This window comes from Geotrypetes seraphini, chromosome 5 (genome assembly GCF_902459505.1).
Source record: "Geotrypetes seraphini chromosome 5, aGeoSer1.1, whole genome shotgun sequence".
Classification (NCBI taxonomy): Eukaryota; Metazoa; Chordata; class Amphibia; order Gymnophiona; family Dermophiidae; genus Geotrypetes; species Geotrypetes seraphini.
This window is the reverse complement of record NC_047088.1, coordinates 93,419,145-93,441,152: the sequence shown is the minus strand read 5'-3', so window position 1 is coordinate 93,441,152 and position 22,008 is coordinate 93,419,145. Positions and strand designations below refer to the sequence as shown.

The 22,008-nt window shown below is 42.9% G+C and overlaps 1 protein-coding gene across 1 annotated transcript in view; it reads right to left on the bottom strand.

Annotated features, from left to right (window-relative positions):
- Positions 1–22,008, bottom strand: part of LAT (linker for activation of T cells) — a 102,688-nt gene that overhangs the window by 8,891 nt on the left and 71,789 nt on the right. Inside the window, exons 6-13 of the mRNA XM_033943971.1 lie at positions 19,793–19,859; positions 19,092–19,153; positions 8,837–8,863; positions 4,665–4,722; positions 1,246–1,343; positions 605–658; positions 345–416; positions 46–114 (exon numbers count right to left, since the gene is read on the bottom strand). Of these exons, the coding sequence (XP_033799862.1) occupies positions 46–114; positions 345–416; positions 605–658; positions 1,246–1,343; positions 4,665–4,722; positions 8,837–8,863; positions 19,092–19,153; positions 19,793–19,859 (507 nt within the window). The remainder of the gene's footprint in view (positions 1–45; positions 115–344; positions 417–604; positions 659–1,245; positions 1,344–4,664; positions 4,723–8,836; positions 8,864–19,091; positions 19,154–19,792; positions 19,860–22,008) is intronic.

Below are 22,008 nucleotides of genomic sequence, written 5' to 3'. Positions count from 1 at the left end.
TGTAAATAGAAATAAAATAGACCCCTTAATTGGATAGGGTGTTACCTCGTGACTTCTTGGTAACATTCTCATAATCTGGCGTGTCATCCTCACTGTCCTGATTGCTGCCTCCATCTGAACATAATAAAATCAAGCAAGAGCAGTTTAGTTGAGTTCCTTATATAGCAGTCAACCAGGAACTCTTTCAAAGATACAAGCTGGAACTATAATACCATAAGCAATCAGAAAACCCCTCAGAGATGCATTGATGTGAACAAAAGTGAAATTCTCCGAGATGGCTTTGTGCCTCACCTCCCACACTTTGTCTGCTCTAATCCTAGCACCCAGAAATAACCATATCTCACCAAAACTGAGATTTTCAGAGCGCTGTTCCACCTGATGCTGTTCAGGGACATTTACATACTCCAGACTATCACCTGCAGAGATGAGAGACCAACCTTAGGGACATTGTTCAACAGAGTAAAAGATAGGGGTAGCTAGAGACACACATGCACTCCAAACTGTCTTCATTTGCAATTTCATTGCATTCCAACTTTCAAGGCATGGTGAAAAAGATAAAGGGATGAATTGACCAAGATTCTGCAAGTAATCAAATTCTACCCACCCATAGAGTCTCTCTGCTGCTCGACGACATTCTCATATTCTTCTGTGTTGGTACCTATAAAATAACCCAGTAACTGGTATCAGGATGCACAGTTTCTCAATGTTGCAAACAGTGACATTGTTATTCATGTTTTATTTACTGTAGGAGAGAAAAATGCTTGTGCTCTGAGCAATGGCACAGCAAGGGTGGGAGGGACCCGGGCACTGCCCCCTCTGCCCCCTCCTCTCTATCCTCCTCCCCCCTCCTTCCCTCCCCCCACACCACACTCGCACCCTTCCTTCCCACCCACGTACCTCTTTAAATCTTCACTAGCGTGAGCAGCTTCTCCAGCCTACTACTCACGATGGCATTGGCTTTCCCTCTAACGTCACTTCCTAGCCCCGTGATCCGGAAGTGATTTCAGAGGGAGCCAGGCTGGCACGAGCAGCAGGCTAGAGTAGTTGCTTGCGCTGGCAAAGATTTTAAAGAGGTGAGTGGGCAGGGAAGGGAGGGTACGAATGTTGAATGCGGGGGCAGAGAGGTGCCGGCGCCCCCACCAAGATGGCGCCTGGGGTGGTCTGCCCCCCTTTATTACTACTGGCTCTTAGCACAAACATTTTGCACAGGTGTTAATGGAACAAGAACAACAATGTTATACATACTGGAAAGCCTGCCACTGTGCATGTCCCCTGCAGGTTCCAGCTCATGCGCTGGCTCTGGGTCACTTGCTGGAGTCTCCACATTATCTGGTAGAACATCTCTAAGACAGGAAGGAAAAAGCAGAAATCAACGCCCAACCTGAATGCTCTCTGCTTCCATAGATCAAAGCCTAACTCCATTTCCAGATGATAATAAGGTTGGACCACATTAAGGAGACTGCCCATGCTAACTCAGAATATTTAGTTGAAATGGCCAACCTCCTTAAGAGGTGTGTAAAAAAAAAAAAAAATAGTGGATAGAGTATTTAGCTGCAATAGTAAACCTAGTGTTACATGTGTATATACATAGGACGATTGATTTGGTATAAACATGTACATATAAGTAGGATGATGGATTATGGCATAATCATGCTGGTATTAATAAGTCTGTACTGTAATACCACCATAGAGTTCAGTATATTTCAGTACAGAGCCTATGTATTAAAACACCTCACAACTCCTTATGGTAACATCTCTACAGAAGCTCAGGTATTGTAGCGCCTTTGCAGAGGCTCATGCAGACTGCTCTGAATTGACTCCCCAGTCATTAGTAGCGGTATAGAAGCTCTCAATAAACAATAATGCATACTTAAAAAACGTGTTTTGCAGGCAATGCTATAACCTAATCATATGCAAATATTTTGAACACAAAAAAAGAATGTAAACACAGGAGATCACACTGATTGCCCTGGAAACAAGAGGATAAGGGAGTTCATTAGCAGCAGAATCAATAGATTTAGTATCAATATCAATTAGCATCCGAGGTTGCAAACGCATACATTATGGGGGGAATTCTATAATGGCACTCAAAAATGGACACAAAAAAATTAGGCACTAAGGGCCAGATTCTCTATACAGCACCTACAATGTAAGCGCTGCTCAGCACGGTTCTCAATCAACTGCTAGGTGCCATTTATAGAATCCCGCATAGTGACATCTAGGCATGCTTAAGCATTGCTAAACATCCTAGAGGTAGGCGCCAATATATTAGGGCAGGTTTTACTTCTCCTAATTTACTGGCACCTAACTCAGACGCATAGCGATGACTACCCCTATTCTCCACCCCTTAACTATGCCTACTTTTCAGTTAGGCAACAGAGGCCGCCTCCACTTGGGCATCTCTAGACGTCCTAAGAGTTTGGCACCAAACTCTTAATTGGTGATTTTAATTTTTTATTTTTTTTTTATTGGCTGGTGCAGTCCATTACTACACTAATTAAGCCAATTAAAAAAAAAAAAAAAAGTTGCTTGTGGATTCTGAAGTTAGGCATCGTTAGACATCCTATATAGGATCAGGCCCTAAGTGCTTTTCTATAAAGGGCGCATGCCTTTTATAGAATAGCAGAGAGGCCCCAATCCCCACACCTAACTCTAGGCGCTAGACTTGTGTCTGCTAAAACCTGGTGTAAATGCTGATGCCCAAATTAGGCGCACTGAGGCAGTATTCTAACTTTTCGGAGCTCCCTTTTGAGCTCCACACTAGTAGAGTCAGGCGCCATGTCTTATAGAGTATTGTACAGCCAGATGTGTGTGCAAATTGTTAGCACCCAATTATTGATGACTAAGAGCTTGTTAACTAAGTAATTTGCACCCACATGGTTATCTTTGGTTATCTTTATTTGATATACTCCCTTTCCTCTGCAGATATCAAGGCAGTTTACAATACGCTGAATAATAAGCAGGTACTCTAGACAATTTCCCTATCTGTCTTGGTGGGCTCACGATCTAACTCTGGTACCTGGGGCAATGGAGGGTTAAGAGGCTTGCCTAGGGTCATAAGGAGCAGCGCATCCCATATATAGAATCTGGGAGCTTCAAGTTTATTAAGTTTTGATAAACCGCTTATCAATGAAAATGTAAGTGGTGTACAATAAAATATATAGGAAGAACATACAATATGTTTCTATTTTTTTTTATCGCTTAGGGAGAGGAGGAGATAGAGGATGCCGTGGATGGACAGACCGGATGGGGTGTTTGGCCTTTATCTATCATCTTGTTTCTAGGTTTCTAAGAGTGACTGTTCCAGTGGAACTAATGTCTTTGAAGGTAGTTTGGCTGCTACCAATTAGAAGGTTTCCTACATAAGCAGTCCAGGATGCTTCTGGCTAACTTGATATGTGAGTGATCCTCTCAAAAGTTTATGTAAAAAAAAAAAAAAGTCCATGTATTCTTCCAGCAACATTTTTTTTTAGCACAGAACAGGAGATGTGGCTTGTAGCATCAGGGCTGCCTGTCCCAGGCAGCTCTATCAACTTATGTAGCATTTGTTGCTGCACCTGCTGTTGCCATTGCTGCTCACACTGAGCTTGCATAAACTGTTGCTGCTGTTGCTGTCCATCTAAGAGGACCAGGATCTGTTTCCCCGTTTTCTTTACCCATGCAATACACAATGCACAAGATTGAAAAAGAAAAACCTGCTTCTCCGATTCTTATTAATCTCTTCAAAGGTTTCCTCTCTGTCAAGGCAGAGCTAATCTCTTTAGCCTGTTGATCCCACAAAGGCCCTATAAGGCCCATTGCCCTAGAAGCTAAGGATCCGACTTCTTCTGGTAGGGTATGCACAAATCCCACAACTGCCACAACATATAATACTGTGAGTGAGGGTTAGGGGTGGGCCTATGGACAGACAGCTGGACACAGTCATCAAGGTGAACAAAAACTCAAAAAAGGATAAAGCTTGTTATTTTACAGGGTCAGGAACAAAAGGGCACAGTCTCTTAGTTTAGAGGAAAAAGTCTTGAGATGGGTCTTTGGCTAACAGAGCCCCAGACACTGTTTGTGGCCCAGAACTGCCATGCCTCAAACACAGTCTATATAATCTGTCTGTCTCTCTCTCTGTCTGGGTTGCAAGGTCTGGCTCCAGCTAGACGTCAAGACAGGGCTTGCAAGTGATTAACAGAAAAAGGTTGGCTTGCCTCAGCCAAGCAGAGTAGCTACACATATGTAGTCAAGGCATTCTAGGGATCTCTTCTTCCTTCATTGGATCTCCTTAACCCATATCTGATCTTGCCTTTTATACTTCTTGGCAGCTGCTTTCCTGGCTCCACCCCTCCCATGTCACTTCTCCTTTGGGAGTGTTTATGGAACTTAAGGTGGCTTGGAGTATCCAGCAGGGGGAGTGGTAGCATCCCATAGACTTTCTCACAAAGGGCTTGTGAAAGATTAAATAAAAAGCTTTATTAAATTGAAAGACTCCGACAGTGTACCTAAAAATAATGTCTGTGCTGCAAAACCACCAATTAAGCTACAATTTATCAGCCCCCAGAATCAGAAGTTCTAAGGATATGGTTATGAGGACATAGACAAACTTTAACAGTCATCTAAAGGAAGTGTTAAGTCCCTTCTGTAACAGCCTATTCCCACAAGTCTCTGGCAAACCGTACATGTATCCACTGATGTAGGTGTCATTTATGTAGTCCTCATCTTCCGGCTGTTTCTGGTCTGAAAAAGACATGGGAAAAAGAGAGAAGGGGAAAGAATCTTACATACCATAAAAATGCCAATAATGGTTTAACAATACAGCAGCAAACCAGTCTGTGTCCTGTTTCTAGCAGCACCTAATTGGATCCCATCAGCTATTCAATGTTACATCATCTAACCTAATGTTCTTCAACCTTTTGACACCTATGGACCGGCGGAAATAAAATAATTATTTTGTGGACCGGCACCGGTCCGCGGACCGGCAGTTGAAGAACAATGGGCTAAGTCATGCCCATCTCCACCCAACCTCTGCCCTAGACTCTGCCCCCATAATAGTACTAATTGTAACACCATTTTTCCATTCATTTTTCATATATATATACACACACACACACACAATATAATCGTATTAACAACATATAATGGTTAACCACAAAATTAAAATACACAAAGCACACTGTATGCTTTTCAACATTCTTTCCTACTAGAAAACAGATAACCCCATGCAAATGCAGGACCAAAAACTAAAAGTACTGATATTTACCAACAAACCCTAAGATGCAAGACTCTGCAAGCAGTACAACCCCAGAGGAAAAGAAACAAATGCATTTCTTCCTGAACAGACAGCAGATGTAAATCAATCACTAAATAAAAAAATTAAAGCATTCCCCCTACCGTTGTTGGCTCTCTCCCTCCATTCTGTGTCTTGTCTTCTGGCCTACCCCCCAATGTTATCTTGGGGCCGGTCCACGGTGCAATCAATGTGGCATCTTCGGGCTGGCTCCCTGAGTGCTGCATAGCACAAAGCTGTGGGCAGTGGCTCCTCGCGCACATCCCGCGCCTCATCTGGAAGCCTTCCCTCTGACATTGTGCACTGCAGCACTTAAGGAGCCGACCCAAAGACGCTGCATTGATTGCACCACATTGACTGCCCGATGGACGTGCTGGCCCTGTGGACTGGCAGAAAATTTCTGTGGACTGGCACCGGTCCTCGGACCGGCGGTTGAAGAACACTGATACAACCAATCCAACAGCCTTTCAAATTCACTAAGAGCCCAGTGGTGCATAAAGGAAAGTAGAGCTGCTCGTTTTGGCAGTAGCACATAGCGGGCCACAAGACGAAAGCAGAGGTCAGTAGAGCTCACTGGAAAGTATGGCCAACTAGATGGGGGCTGGTAGAGGGGGTGGATTCCTGGATGGTGAGGGATAGATAGATGGATGTGCAGTGGCCTGAGCAAGGGTTGTGTATGGAGCCTTCACAAACACAGTCACTCAGAGGGTTAAGAGTAAACAAAACACTTTATTAACACAAAAATATGATGATGCCTGTTACTTTGCAGGTTCAATAAATTAGGAAAAAACTGGTCAATATTCATAATAATTTAACTAACCAGGAAATAACTGGATATCTCTCGCTGAATATCCGTGATTAGTGGTTAGCCACTAACTGGCTGCAACATGCAACATAATCGGTTAACTATGGATATTCAGCACCAAATTGGCTATGTTAGTAAAATAGGCTGTATAAATAGTCTTTAACCGCTAAACATGTAACCAGTTAGGATTGAATATCAGCTTAAGTGGTAAAATTGCCCTGGTCAGGGATATTCAATACCTGGAAAAGGCCTGGCATTGAATATCTGGGTTTAACACTGGCAGTAGGCAGCTAAAGCACTGCCCGCCAGTGGCTGAATATCAGGCCCAAAGTGTCTTGGGATTCAAATGCAACCTTTATACAGGTCTGTTGCTGACAGACCAAAAATCAATATGCACAACCCACTTGCTGTGTTATATAAATCTCAAGAAACAGGATTCAAGTTAAGCTTGGCCTACCTTAGCCAGGTTTCTGATTGCGCATACATTTATTTATATATTTATTCATTTTTAAAGCCCATCCTCCCCAGGAGCCCAGAACGGGTTACAAGGATACATACACAAAGTTTTCAGGAACAGAGATACGTGCATTACAGAGTCAATAACATGCTACAGGATCAAAACACAAAACTATAGAATCAATAACTTACAACTTATAGAGAATGTGACTAAGAACACATGCTTTGCAGAATGTAAGAAAATAAATCATAGAGTCACGAATGGGTATTAACATATCTGCAGTGAACGGTAGAAGAACTGGTTAGTAGGCTCAGGTGTTCTGAGGTAGGGTAAGTTGAAACAAGGTCTGTCAAAGTTTGAGACCAGAATTGATCTGTCTTTACTGCTTTCCGGAAGGATTTACCCAGACATGTCCTCTTTTTGGAGGGCAGGTCTAGGCACCTGGAAACAACTAGAGTCCTTCATCCTAACCAGACAGGTTTCCGCCAAAATCATTCTACCGAACACTCTTTGATTGGCATGAATTCATCAATTCTTTATTTACTAGACCACCACCAATCCACTATTCTTATCTCTTTAAATCTAGAAAAAACTAAAACTGTTTTTTCCCAGGAAAAGAGGGACTCAAGAGTCCACCACCAATTTGCATTAATAATTTTCCAATTCAGTCCGTCAAACAAATATGAATTCTCGGAATCATCATAGATAATAAACTAAATTATCATGATCAAATCAATTCTGTTGCTAAAATTTGTTTCCATAGGCTGCGTATGATTTGATCTTTAGCTAACTTTTTGGATGCTCCCTCACTAAGGTCTCCTTTTACAAAGGTGCGCTAGCGTTTTTAGCGTGCGCTAGCCGAAAAACTACCACCTGCTCAAGAGGAGGCGGTAGCGGCTAGCGTGCACGGCATTTTAGCGCGTGCTATTCCGTGCGTTAAGGCCCTAACGCACCTTTGTAAAAGGAGCCCTAAATATTTTAATCCACTCATTAATCATTTCAAAACTGGATTACTGTAATTCACTTTATAAAGGAATCACATAAAAGGAAACAAGAAGACTACAACTAATACAAATTACTGCAATAAAAATCATTACAGGTAAAAGAAAATTTGACCATGTAACACCATTATTAAAGAACGCACATTGGCTTCCTATCAACCACAGAATAACTTATAAACAGGCGCTCATCACATTCAAAGTTCTACAATTCAATGCGCCGCTATTCCTAGACCGAGTTATCATTCCGTATTCTCCTTTCCGCTCTTTATGATCTGAGGATAAAAATCTAGTGTTCTATCCCTACGAATCATAAATACTAGACGTACCACACTCTTCTCTGTCACTGCTCCCCACACGTAGAACTTACTACCCGCTCAGGTAAGAGAAGAAAAGAACCTCGATAAATTCAAATCAAAACTAAAAAGTTTCCTATAGAGAGACATTTTAATTAATTAGTTAGCCTCTTAAACCGAGTTACTAATCCCAATTGAAGTAGGCAAGTACTGATCTAATATAACATAACTCCTATTGTTTTATCCTTATTTGTTCTCTTTCCTATATCAAATTGTAGTTCTTCCCTGATTTCCCTACGAAGTGCACGTCTGTCTATCCCTATATTGTATGTTCTCCTTATTTGAAAATTATTTATTGTCCATCGCTTTGAAATCTTTGAAAAAAGCAATTTTATCAAATACAAAATAAACTTGAAACTTTTCAAAACCTGGCACTTTCTCCGGAATTTGAAAAGCAGATCGCGTTGGGAGGGGCATCCGCGCATGTGCGGAGATGCAACATGGTGACATCATGTTTGCTTGCAAATGAGGTCATCACATCGCAACTGCTGATGCTCTCCCGACTGAGATGAGCAGGCTGGTGGGGGTGGGGCTAGAGGAGTGAGGCTGGGGGTGGGTCTATGGGTCCAGATTTTACATAAGCAAAATCTGGTAACCATAATTAAGGGAAACTGACAACTTCCTAAAGTACACTCCATTACAGGTGGCTGGAGGATGGCTGAATGGGTTAAGGGTGACTGGCCAGATAAGGGCTTAAATGGGGGAAGACGAAGATAATAATGTCACTAAATACAACAAAAAGGAAAAGTGCTTGTGACTACTGAAACGCCACAGAATTAACAGAGTATACCAAGTGGATTCTGGCTGTTCAAATAATGGGAATTTACTGCTTGTAAATACCTATCCCCATATCACTGACTCAAGATGTCAGATATTATTATCATTTGTTGCTTTCTTCAGTATATCCTAAACTAAATAATAAATATATCTTTTCCATTGGAGACTTACCCTCATTTTCATAGCTTGGCACACTTTCTGCAAAAAGGGAAGAGGAAAAACAATAGGAATTTGTCTGTTTTCAGTTTCTTTACTAGTAAATCCTGAATTGGTTAGAACTCATGAGGTTGTCTCACAGAGGGAAACAGACCAGCATCTGATAGGAAGTTCTTCTGTTTATAGGCAGCAGAACACTTTTTTGTTTTGGGGGGGGGAGCAAAAGCTCCACCTCCAGACCCCGCCCAGTCTCCACCCCATACCCAGCCCCCATAATAATACTAATTGTAATACCCTTTTTTCCATTCATTTTTCATATATACACACAATACAATCTTATTAACAACACATAATGGTTAACCACAAAATTAAACTACACAAAACACACTATATGCTTCTCAACATTTATTTCTACCACAACACCTGGCCTTGGTCACACATACAGAACACAAATAACCCCTATGCAAATACAGGACCACAAACTAAAAGTATTAATATAAACAAACAAAACCCTAAGATGCCAGACTCTACAGTACATCAAGGGTGTCAAACTCAATCACATAAGGGGCCGAAATCTAAAACATAGGCTAAGTCGCAGGCCAAATTTTTTATTAAGATACTTAGGGGTCTTTTTATTAAGGTACGCTAACCGATTGAGCTCGTGCTAAATGCGCATCTTAATAAAAGGACCCATTAGTCTTAGTAGAAGTATAGGGTTACAACCTCTCCAACCCCATGCCGGCTCTTTGATGTAAACAAAACAAATAAAAAATACTTTTCCTCTCTCTTTTACGTCCTAGTTCACCCTTGCTGTCTAACACCAGCTCTGGCAGGATACACATTTCAAATCTGACATATTGTAATCACAAAATAGAAAATAAAATGATTTTTTCTACTTTTTGTTGTCTGGTCATTATTTAGATCATGTTGGGGTCCCAGGCTCTGGTTGTCTTCTGATAACTCGCTTGCCAGGGCCCCTTCTTTCTTCTTCCCTCCCTCCATCCCAGCAGCTGAAGCCAGGCACTTCTCCCCAGCAGTCTGAGACAGGAGGGAGCATCCACAACGCGCAGATACTGAGGCAGGAGAGAGCCTGAGGTCAAATAGGGGCCCAACAACACACAACTACCATTCCTTCCCTCTCCCCATCAGGTGCAGCGCAGCTCCGCCAATGTTAAAAGGAGCTGCGTCGAAATCGGAGCCCTGCTGCTGCCGTAGCACATTCCCTCTGCCTCGGTCCCGCCCTCTCCTCTGACATATGGGATTGCGGCAGAGGGAACGTGCTACGACGGAGACAGGGCTCCGATTTTGACGCGGCTCCTTTTACCATTGGTGGAGCTGCGCTGCACCTGATGGAGGGAGGGAAGGAACGGCAGGCCAAATCTTGGCGACGGCAGGAATTGTTTGATGTGCCAAATTTTAGTACCCCGTGGGCCAAATTTGGCCCGCGAGCCAGAGTTTGATATGTCTGTTCTACATGCAATACAACAACAGAGAAATAAAAAGAAATTAATTTCTTCCTGAACAGTGCAAAATATAGACAGCAGATATACATTCTCAAAACTGACACATTTCAATTAGTAAATTGAAAATAAAATCACTTTTTTTTACCTTTGTTGTCTGGTGATTTTATTTTTCTGCTCATCTTTTCCCAGTCTCTGGTTGCACTCCCTTCTGTCTGTGCTCTTAACTCTGTTTCCAGCGCATTCTTATCCATTTGCTGTTTTTTCTCTCCTTCACTTTCTGCCCTACATCCATCTTTGATATTAACTTTTAACATTCAACTTTCTCCCATTTTTCTGCTTTCTTCTCAAAATCTATCTATTTTTCAATGTCTTCCCTTCTCATCTATCCATATGTACTATCTTATCCCTTTTCCTTCTCCCCTATTCCTATCTATCCATAAGAAGTATTTCTTCTATCTCTCACCCCTTCTCCTCCATCCCTGTGTACCATCTCCTCCCTCCCTCTCTCTCTCTCTCCCATGGTCTAACATCTGTTTCCCACCTTCCCCCCTCCTATGATCTGGCATCTCTAGCTTCTCCCATGGCCTGGCATCTGTCTCTCCTTCCCTCCCTCTTGCCATGGTCTAACGTCTCATTCTGTTCCTCCCTTCTCGCAGTCTAGCATCGCTTTCCTCTCCTTCCTGCAGTCTGGCATCTCTATCCTCTCCTTCCCACAATCTGGCATATCTCTCTCCCCTCCTTCCCTTCCCTGGTCTGGCATCTCTCTCTCCTTCCCCTTCCAGTGGTCTGATATCTCTTTCTCCCTCCTTCCATCACCCTTTTCTGGAATCTGACATCTTTCTCTTGTTTGAGTCATCTCTCCTCCCTTCCAGTGTAACATTTCTCCCTCCCTCCTCTCCATCATTATCATGTCCAACAATTCTCCCTTTCTTCCTTTCCTCATCTCTCTTTCCCTCCCACTCCACGCACCTATGTTCAACAATTCTCTTTTTCTCTTCCCACCCCTAACGGCAGCATCTCTCTTTCCCTCCCTTCTCACTACTCTACCCATGCAGCATCTGTCCTTCCCTGCCTTCCCAATCCCACAAACCCATACAGCATCTGTCCTTTCCTCCCTTTCCAACCCCCCAGCTCTTGAGCATCTTTCTTCCCTGCCTTTCCAACCCCCCCAGCCTGTGCAGCATCTGTCCTTCCATGTCTTCCCAAACTACTCCCAGTTTGTGCAGTATCTGTCTTTCTTGCCTTCCCAAATCCACCAGCCCATGCAGCATCTGTCCTTTCCTCCCTTCCCAACCCCCCAGCATGTGAGCATTTGTCCTTCACAGCTTCCTCCCAGCCCATGCAGCATCTGTCCTTCCCTGCCTTCCCAAATCCTCCAGCCCGTGCAGCATCTGTCCTTCCCTCCATTCCCAACACCAGCCCCTCCCCCCTCAGCAGGATCCTGTGGCATGACTTCTCTCTCTAGCTCCCGACTCCCCCATCTACCACCTCCCCTAACACTGTAATTTTAAATCATCAGGCAGCCAGCAGCAGCAGCAGCAGCAGCAGCAGCAGCAATGAAGTGAGCCTGCTGCCGTTGGCCTGCCCCAGAAGTCTTCATTCTGCAGTAACTTCCTGTTCCAGCAAAGGTGGGACACTGAAGAATGAAGACTTCTGGGGCAGTTTGATGGCAGCAGGTTCACTTCATTGCCGCCGCTGGCTGCCCAAAGATTTAAAATTACAGTGACCAGGAAGGAGGTAGGTAGGGGGAGCCATAACTGACTCTTCTGATTTCCAGTTTTTGGGGAGGCCGTGGTCCCTGTGTCGTCCTCTTCCCCCTTCTCCCCTCATTTCAACATCTATACTTCTGTTCTTCCAGTGTCAAATTCTTCTACTTCAGTTGTATACAGTGTTCGCATGTCTCTCTCACTTTTGAGACTAAACAAGTAACTTAGAAATGAAAGTGTATTCTAATTGCTATCTACCTCCATACAATTATATTATATTAAAGGAAGACTATAATAATTTCCTTTTTATCCCAAACACAATTAACTGCTATTAATATCTATTTGGGTGAGACAGTCCTGACAGAAAGAAAATTCCAATTCTGTTACACTCCCCAACAGTCTGTACCAAGGTACATGGCTCAGCCTCGTACCTCCGAGTGGTATCAATAGCAACTTAAACAACCTATCTTCCAAAAGCTGTATTTGCGGTTGCTCTTTGGTCCATTCTGTAGTGTTCTGTGAATATATGAACAAAATTCTACAAACAGATTTCTGCTACAGAAGCTCAAGTCTTATCCCAAAGGAAGGAAACACTGTTCTGGTGAAGGGTGTTTTAAAATAAACTTATTGGAATCCTATTTTGATAACTCAGTCCCTTGGCCTCTGATCGCATTCTTGGCATCTCGGTGGAATTTGTGTGCATCTGACTTTCCACTAACCATGCCCCGCTTCCGTGTCTTAACTGTTCCCTAGCTGTATCTCTCTCTATAATATACTGTACCTTATAACTTAGCTATTAGTATATTATGAACAGAGGTCTTCCCTAGTGCATTTTCCTAGTCAATCCCCCATTTTTTTCTTTCTAGATTACTGTAAATAAAAGTGATAGAGGATAGCAATCCTATTCCACTGGAATGAAACAAAAATGTGCTTTGATTTGCTGCAGAGGTTTGTAATAGTTGTAGTAGTCTATTTGAAAGTGTAAAAATAAGAAACAACCACCAAGCTGACACCTTTTTTATTGGATTTAATAAATCTCTGACAAGTTTTTGAGAGAGATCCTGGAGTGATTAGTCAGCCATCAGCAGTGAGTGTTTTTTTTAGCCACCACCAACTTTATGTCCTGATATCCAGTGCCAGGCTATGTCTGGGCATCATCTTTGAATATCTAGATATGTGTGGATGGATGACACTCAGTGGTGTAGAAAGGATAGGAGGTACCCACACTGTCCCCTCTTCCCCCCCATCCCCCCGCTCATTTGGCACCCGCCACACTCGTACCCCCCTTCCCCCTCGTACCTCTTTAAATCTTTACCAGCACGAGCAACTTCTCCAGTCTGCTGCTCGCACTGGCGATGGCTTTCTCCTTGACCTTACTTCCTGGCCCTGCAACCTGGAAGTGATTTCAGAGGGGAGCCAGGCCGGCGCAAGCAGTAGGCTCGTGCTGGTGAAGATTTAAAGAGGTACCGGGGGAAGGGAGGGTGCTTGAGGGTGGTGGTGGGGGGGAGGGCGGAGAAGTGCTGGCATCCCCACCAAGACAGCACCTGGGGCGGTCCACCCCCCCCACCCCTTACTACACCATTGATGACACTTAACTAGTTAAGGCTAATATTCAGCTTTTAACTGAGAAATAGCTAAGAAAAAGGAACATTTAAATTAAACAGTAATTTAAAGAGAGGGTAAGGTTGGGCAGACTGGATGGACCATTCGGGTCTTTATCTGCCATCATTTACTATGTTACTATGTTAGGTGAAGCCGGACATAGTGTTTTATGTGATCTAATTTGTCCATTTACCTTATGCAGTTACGTGCCAATTCTATCCCAAATCTGTCTCCAGATACCACTTTCAGCTTAGACGGTTTGAGGGGATATTTGGCAGCACTATCTAAAGTGGAAAGCCCCATGTAGGTGATTTAACTGAGCAGAAACTTCTTCTTCTTGATTATATCACTTTGAATATTAACTCCATTGGGTTTAAATAGTACAAACTCATCCAGGTGGTACATTGTCTGCATACGTTCACCAATTTGCCGAAAACCTTTTTCTCCAAATACAATTTCATAACCCTTTTAAGATGCAAATGTGACACCCTCCTCTTTCGGGAAGTGATTGAGTGAGTGTGTGTGCAGAAAAACTGAAGTGGAAGGAGTTGAGAGGACCCTGACCTGGGTGCTGTGGGGACGGCTCTGGAACCCCTCCTCCTCTCTGCCCCCCCCCAACTGCCTCTTCCCACTCCTCCCCTCGCCAAACACGTGCCACCCCTTCCCTTGTACCACTAGCTGTTCACCGCCGTGAGCAACAACTTCAAAGTGCTCCTCATGACTGCATCATCGCTTCCGCTTTGGAAGTGATGTCAGAGGGAGAGCCGATGGGCTTGCGAGGAGCAGGTTGATGTTCTTGTTGCTCGTGGCGCTGAATAACTAGAGGTACGAGGGAAGGGAAAATAAGGGAGCGCACACATAGCGGGGGTGTTTAGGGAAGGAGCAGGGGGGGCGAAGACGAGGGCAGGGTATGGGCGCCTCTCACCCTCACTACGTCACTGCCTGGGTGGCAGTGGGGAGCAGTAAATAAAAGGGAAATGAGGAGCAGAAGCGGGGCTTTTGGTTATCCTGATCTTCCGCTAGAGCCCAAGTATTGAGGGAGTTTCCTGGAAGTACTGGCAGCTTGTGAGGTGGGTTTGCTGACAGAGCAGACTGCAGAGTGTTTCAGCTGGGGGGGAAATAGAACAATCCCAGGCTGTGGATCGAGGGTGGGTCCCAGAATGGCTCACCAAGAGTAAAGAATAGGGAACCTGCATCTGAGGGAGAGGACAGAAACAAGACTGCGTGAATACCCATCTCTGTGGGTTAATTGCGAGTGACCCTGCTTACAGAAGAACCCCTATAGAATGTAGTCTCCCGAATTCTATATATGGTATTCAAATTTGTATGTGCACCTGAAATTCATGCAGCGGCTTAGTAAGGGGGGGCAGAGACGGACCGCCCTAGGAGCCATCTTCTTTAAATGTTTGCCGGTGCGAACAGTATCCTCCACTTGCTGCTCACACCGGTGTCAGCTCCCTTATAACATCACTTCCTGGTCATGGGACCATGACGTGACATCAGAAAGGAGCATGAGCAGTGGACGTAATATGCTGCTTGAGCTGGTGAACATTTCAAGAGGTAGGCGGGGGGTGGGGGGCACTCAAGTAGCAGGGAAGAATGAGGGGGAGCACCCAAGCAGTGGAGAAGTGTGGGAGTGCATGGCGCAGCTATGCTAGGCACCAACAGCCTGGATGCCACCTTCTCTCACTACACCTCTGAGTACACATGCAAAATAATTGAATATTGAGCTCTGAAGCATCAATAATTGGATGCTAAAAACCAGTTACTGATGTTAATTGGAACTTGTTAAATTTTGCATATACATCTGGCAACATGCTATTCTGTAAGGCAGTGGTTCCCAACCCTGTCCTGGAGGAACACCAGGCCAATCGGGTTTTCAGGCTAGCCCTAATGAATATGCATGAGAGAGATTTGCATATGATGGAAGTGATAGGCATGCAAATTTGCTTCATGCATATTCATTAGGGCTAGCCTGAAAACCCAATTGGCCTGGTGTTCCTCCATGACAGGGTTGGGAACCACTGCTGTAAGGTATGGAGCCTATATTTACTGGGGCATCACTCGAAAGAGGGCATGGCCATGGGCGTGTCAGGGAAGTTCCAAAAAGTTGCATATGTAGGTGTAGAATACTGCCTCAGAGCACTTAACTTGGGCACCAGCATTTACACAAGGTTTCAGCAGGCGTAAATCTGCTGCCTATTAGGCACAGGAAATGGCGCTAAACTAGGTTTGCCTGGATATGTCCTCTTTTTAGAGAACTGTCCTGGTGTCCATATGGATTTAGAAAACCCGGCACTTTCTCTGAGTTTTGGAAAGCCCCAACTCTGCCAGAGCTCGGGGCCACATCTGGAGGGACTCTGAGCATGCGCGGATGTGATGTGATGAAGTCACACGCATATGATGTCATCATGTCACATTCGCACGGAGGCCTTCTAGCTCTGGGAAGAAGAAGAGATAAGGTTGTATAGGGATGGTGCTGGAGTGAAAAATAAAAAAATAAAAAATAAAAAAATATGGTAACCCTATGCTAGATGCTATTCTATAAAAGGCACATGTCTTTTATAGAATAGTACTCAACACTGATTTTTCTCTTTGCCTTATTTTGAGCGACATTTATGCTTGTTTGTGCATAGTTTGCCAATGGCTTAATCTGGCCTTGCTCACAGATTTTAGGGGTGGCTGTAGAGAACTAGACTTGGGGCTAAAACAGTTTATAAGGTATTGCGTTAGTTGTGGATAGGCTAGTTTTGAAGAGTGGGGTTCTTTTTTGCATGTTGATGGGGCAGTTTGGAAGGTGCGTTGATATAGAAAAATAGAAACATAGAAAAATGACGGCAGAAAAGGGCCAAAGCCCATCAAGTCTGCCCACTCCAGTGACCCTTCCCCCATGAGTTTGCTCACCAACCTCCTGCCCTTACCTCATTAGAGATCCCACATGAATATCCCATTTATTTTTGAAATCTGCCATGCTGAAATCACCTGCCGTGGGAGTTCATTCCAATGATCGACCACCCTCTCAGTGAAGAAATACTTTCTGGAGTCCCCATGAAATTTCCCTCCCCTGATTTTCAGCGGATGCCCTCTGGTGGACGAAGGTCCCGTAAGACGAAAGATATCCTCTTCCACCTCGATACGACCCGTGATATATTTAAATGTCTCAATCATGTCTCCTCTCTCTCTTCGTTCTTCAAGTGAGTACAGCTGCAATTTATTCAACCTTACTTCATACGGAAGATCCTTGAGCCCCGAGACCATCCTGGTGGCCATCCGCTGAACTGACTCAACTCTCAGCACATCTTTCCGGTAATGTGGTCTCCAGAATTGAACACAATATTCCAAATGAGGTCTCACCATGGACCTGTTCAGTGGCATTATGACCTCTGGCATCCTGCTGATAAAACCTCTACGGACACAACCCATCATTTGCCTTGCCTTGGAGGAAGCCTTTTCCACTTGATTGGCAGTTTTCATGTCATCACTAATGATTACTCCTAAATCCCGTTCTTCCGTCTCACCATTTAACGTGTAAGTCCTGCACAGATTTCTTTTACCCAGGTGCATCACTTTGCATTTTTTAGCATTGAAGTTGAGCTGCCAAGTCGATGACCATTGTTCTAATAGTAGTAGGTCCTGCGTCATACTGTCAGGCATAGTGCTTTTACCTACTATGTTGCACAGTTTGGCGTCATCGGCGAACATTGATATTTTTCCTCTGAGCCCTTGGGTCATATCACTTATGAATATGTTGAATAGGATTGGACCTAAGACCGAGCCTTGTGGCACTCCACTGGTCACATCTGATGTTTTGGATGGGGTACCATTTACTATCACCCTCTGAATTCTACCGCTCAGCCAATCCTTAACCCATGCAGCTAGTGTTTCCCCTAATCCCAGCGATTTCAACTTGTTCAATAACCTGCGGTGTGGGACGCTATCAAAAGCTTTGCTGAAGTCCAAATACACTACGTCCAGGGACTCCCCGGCATCCAGTTGTCTTGTTACCCAGTCGAAGAAGCTAATCAGATTTGATTGGCAGGACCTGCCCTTGGTAAATCCATGTTGATGGGGATCACGTAGATTTTCTTCATCCAGTATTGTATCAAGTTTCTGTTTGATCAGTGTTTCCATGAGTATATATGTATATATGGAGAAAGGGGTAGGGTCATTACGAGGTAGGACTTACAGTTAAGCAAACAGTAGAGATATTCAGCTGCAATTCCTCTAACTTCTCTGCATGTCAAAATCATACAAATACTAGTCCTAATTTTATCCTGATAAGTTATCCATATAAAGTGAAGTGAATCTATATATTCCTGTCAGCCTTATTCAGATATTTTTGGTGAATATCCACAGAAAGATATAGGATAATACAGCCATATATTTTTATGCAGTCACCAAACTGCTAAATAATATTTTGATTTATTTTAAAAATTTCTATACCGTTTAAAACTATACAGTTTACATAATTTACACACATAATTTTTAAACAAAAACATGATAAAACACACAAACAATCCTCAGAAATCATGTCTACAAAATACTGTAATACCATATCTTGCATAGTAAAGATCATGGTTAACTTTTGAAAGTAAGGGGGAATATTCATCCCTTACTGATAAGCAGCTTGCAAGCCACATCCAGCTGCAAGCTATCCTAACCCTGTATATTCAGGGCTCCTTTTATAAAGATGCGTTAGGGCCTTAACACGCGGAATAGCGTGCGCTAGCTGCTAGCGCTAATCATGTACGTGTGCTAAAAACACTAACACACCTTAGTAAAAGGAGCCCTCAATGCTGGGGCATGTACAGCATTAAATGACCAGAAAATGTGCCCAGATCACCTATAAGACCCTTTACCCAATAGCAGGGAGTTTGATCCACAGCTCCTGCCTGGAGCACAGAAAGAGAATGGCCAATAAGCAAAAACCAAGATGCAAAACATCGGTTTACAGAATGCAGATTTTCTGGAGCTACAACAGTGCCATAGGTCCTTCCATGAAGTCCACCATGCAACTATGAGGTAGGAAAGTGTACCACATGGTTCCCTCTATAAATCTACAAGCTATATATGCCGGCACCCTTCTAATTAGCTCTGATAGCATGATGGCTCCCTCTCTGCCACAACTGAAGATTTGCCTTTTTTAATATCAAGTGCTATCCAACTTCATGGCTATAGCTTTATTACCACAGACCCTTCCCAATCTGAAATCATTAGAAGAAAGAAAATAACTGCAGACAGTATTAAGAAGGGGGAGACAGAACAGGGCACGAGATAAACACTTCTTGTAGGCTGTTGGACTATTGCACTACCCAGATACTGTACCCTGCTTGCAGCAGAAGAGACCATCATTATGTTAGGTTCAGCTGCTGCTCGGCTTCAACTATGCTTTCAGAGTCTTCCCTCACACACTGGCCAGATGTTTTCTCCATTTCTTATACCAGATTCCGAGCCCCTAACTCCCATTTCTCCCCATAGTGTCATATTTTAGGAACTGACCATTATCCACCTCTGCCGGGGTGAAGGAGCTTCTGCGGCTTTCTGGAGCCTGAGGTGAACAGCTGCAAAGATGTGAAGATAGTGAGACAGATGGATACCACAATGCCATGATAAACACACATGCACATACACAATTTCAGACTCTAGGCACAAAGATGGTACAGTGACTGATGAAGTGACTTGTTGGATTTCTCTCTATGGGTAGACTCGGTGGCACCTCTCAGCAATAAAGGTGCACCAGTGTGGCATGCATACCAAAAAAAATGCTGTGCAGGGTCATCTACCTTCCCTTGTATTCGCCAATTTCAATGTCAGCATAAGCTCCCAGGAATGGAGACCTCTTTGTGGGGGGTAGGGGGTGGGGTGGAAGACTCCTGATTTTACATGTTAAAGGTCTGGCCATACAGTTAGAACTGAAATTTCATGCTTTGGATATCACTAGGGACCTAATTATTGTCCCAAAGTCATACAGAGATTTCTAAGGAGATTTCAACCTATGGACAGATCCCAAACTCCTTTGCTTGTGTGTAGATAATAATTGGTGAAGTGACCCCTAGGGTTTATTTCTTATAAGCAGATCAAAATTTCTCATCACTTTTATATGAAAAGAGAAAAGTGAGGAAACTACATCAGGGTATTCACTATGGATAGAATCTGTGCTATGAATTTAGAAAGTATTAGATGTAATATTGTGTACTCACGGGACAGAAAGGAAAACTTCAGATGTTGCCACTGGAAGGCTGGAGGGAAAATTATTTGGCATGCCAGCTGTGAAAGTCAACAGTGAAAAAAAACCCTCTTAGTTATTATATTAATATAATAAATAATACAATTTTACTGCATGAACAGGACTGCCTTTAGGCCACTGTGAAGCTCGAAGGGCTTGGTGACTTACATACCTAAACACATACTAACTAAACTTGACTTTGCAGCTTCAGTTAACGGCAGCAGGAAGCAGGCTAGGTGCACGGGACTAGATGTTTACAAGGAGGAAGCTGGTCAAGAACATGAGTGCTAGTTTCAGGAGCAAGCAGCCTCTTCATGTGGCAGAGGCAGTGAAACATCTTTGGGTTGGAGGAGGAGCCAAGCAAAGCAATCTTCAGCCTTGCCCCCAAATTGTCTAATTGCTGATGCTGTGTCGGGCAAAATATTGATGTTACACTGACACAGTGGAGTACCTAATTCTGCTGCACTACTTTCTTTCTGAAAGTCCCATTTAACCCCCCCACCACCACTTTTACAAAACCATGAAAGCGTTTTTTAGCACTGGCCGGCTTGTTGAATGCTCTGCGTTGCTTCGATGCTCATAGAGTTCCTATGAGTGTTGGGAGCAGCGCAGAGCATTCAGTGCGCCTGCCGACGTTAAAAAACAAACATTTTTTGTGGTTTTGTAAAAGTAAGGGGGTGTAAATGTTTAGTTCTGATATGAACTGTGACAATTTTTTTGAACCAGACCAGTTGGAAAGACTTTTATAGAGAAGGAAGTTAAGTAATTAGAAGTAGGAGGGGTTTAATTATAAAGATCGCTTTTAGTATTATCCAGGTGAAATGGCTTTGGGTCTTGATTGCTAATTTGCCCCTCCCCTTTTTTATAAAGTTGTGCTAAAGGCTGCCTGAAACCTATAGGGATTTAAAGGACTTTGGGGGTTTTGCTGCATGGCAAATACTAATGCAGTTTTGTAAAAGAGGGGGTTGTATATTGATTTTTGTTACCTTATACTATCCTATCCTCTTCCATGATATGGACTAGTCTGTTTTCATGAACTGAATGCTGTCATTTGATATGAAGATATAGGTCAGTACATTGTTGGATTTAAGTTAATGGCCATTATTGATAGATTCTCATTATAGAAGTGGATTTTCTTGTACCAGTTGATTCTGAAATTATTATTTTTTTTATTTATTGGGATTTATTAAACACCTTTATGAAGGGATTCATGACCAAGGAGATTAATCAAGTTTTTTACATCTTGAAAACATTTTGCTTATTTTTCTGAAACTGTTGAGTGTGATAGAGCCAAAAAATCATAATAAATGCATTTTCAAATACAATTAATACAAGAAGCCTGTGAGGACAGCTAAGGTTTAAAAGGGGTACTGAGGGAGGGCAAGGCTCTGGTTGAAACACTCTTTGCTTTAGTTTTCACTGAGGAGGATGGAAGGGAGATACCCACACTAGAAATATTATATTATGTTGATGATTCAGAGGAACTGAGGCACAGACATCTGAACTCCCCATCCCTCTCAATTTACAGGAAACAGTTGCCGCTACCAGTAAGCATTACTTGCCAGAATAACTAGTAGAGGCTTACTTTCAAGTTTATTAAAATTTTGATTTGAATGCAATATCAAATAATTCAATGCGTTTAACAATAGTAATTTTGGGGGGACAAATAACAACCATTTAAACAATAAAAACACACAATCTTATCTATAGTTATTTAACAATACATAAGGAATAGAAGGATAAATTACATTTTTTTTTAAATAAAATAACCAAAAGAAAAAACATTTAGGGAAAAACAACATCAGGAGGGATATTAAAAGGTTTTACAGAAACTTGGTCTAAAAGTAACTGGTTTGTTGTTCTTTTTTTTTTTTTTTTATGAAAGACTTGATCTAAAATGATAATAGAAAACCGAAGAGTTTATCTAATCTAGGTTTCATACGCATCTTTATAAAGATAGCTTTTTAGTTTGCTTTTAAATTTTTCTAAGGAAGTTTCAGCGCGTAAAAAAATTGGAAGTTTTTCCAAAGCTGGGGGTCCCAAGATAGAGAAAGTTGTGGTTCTTCTAGTGCCAATTACTTTCAGTGATGGAATGGACAGCAAATACTGATCAGCTGATCTAAGAGATCTAGCTGGGGAATAAGGTATTAAATATCGATATAAAAATATAGGAGTATTAGTTTTCTGAAT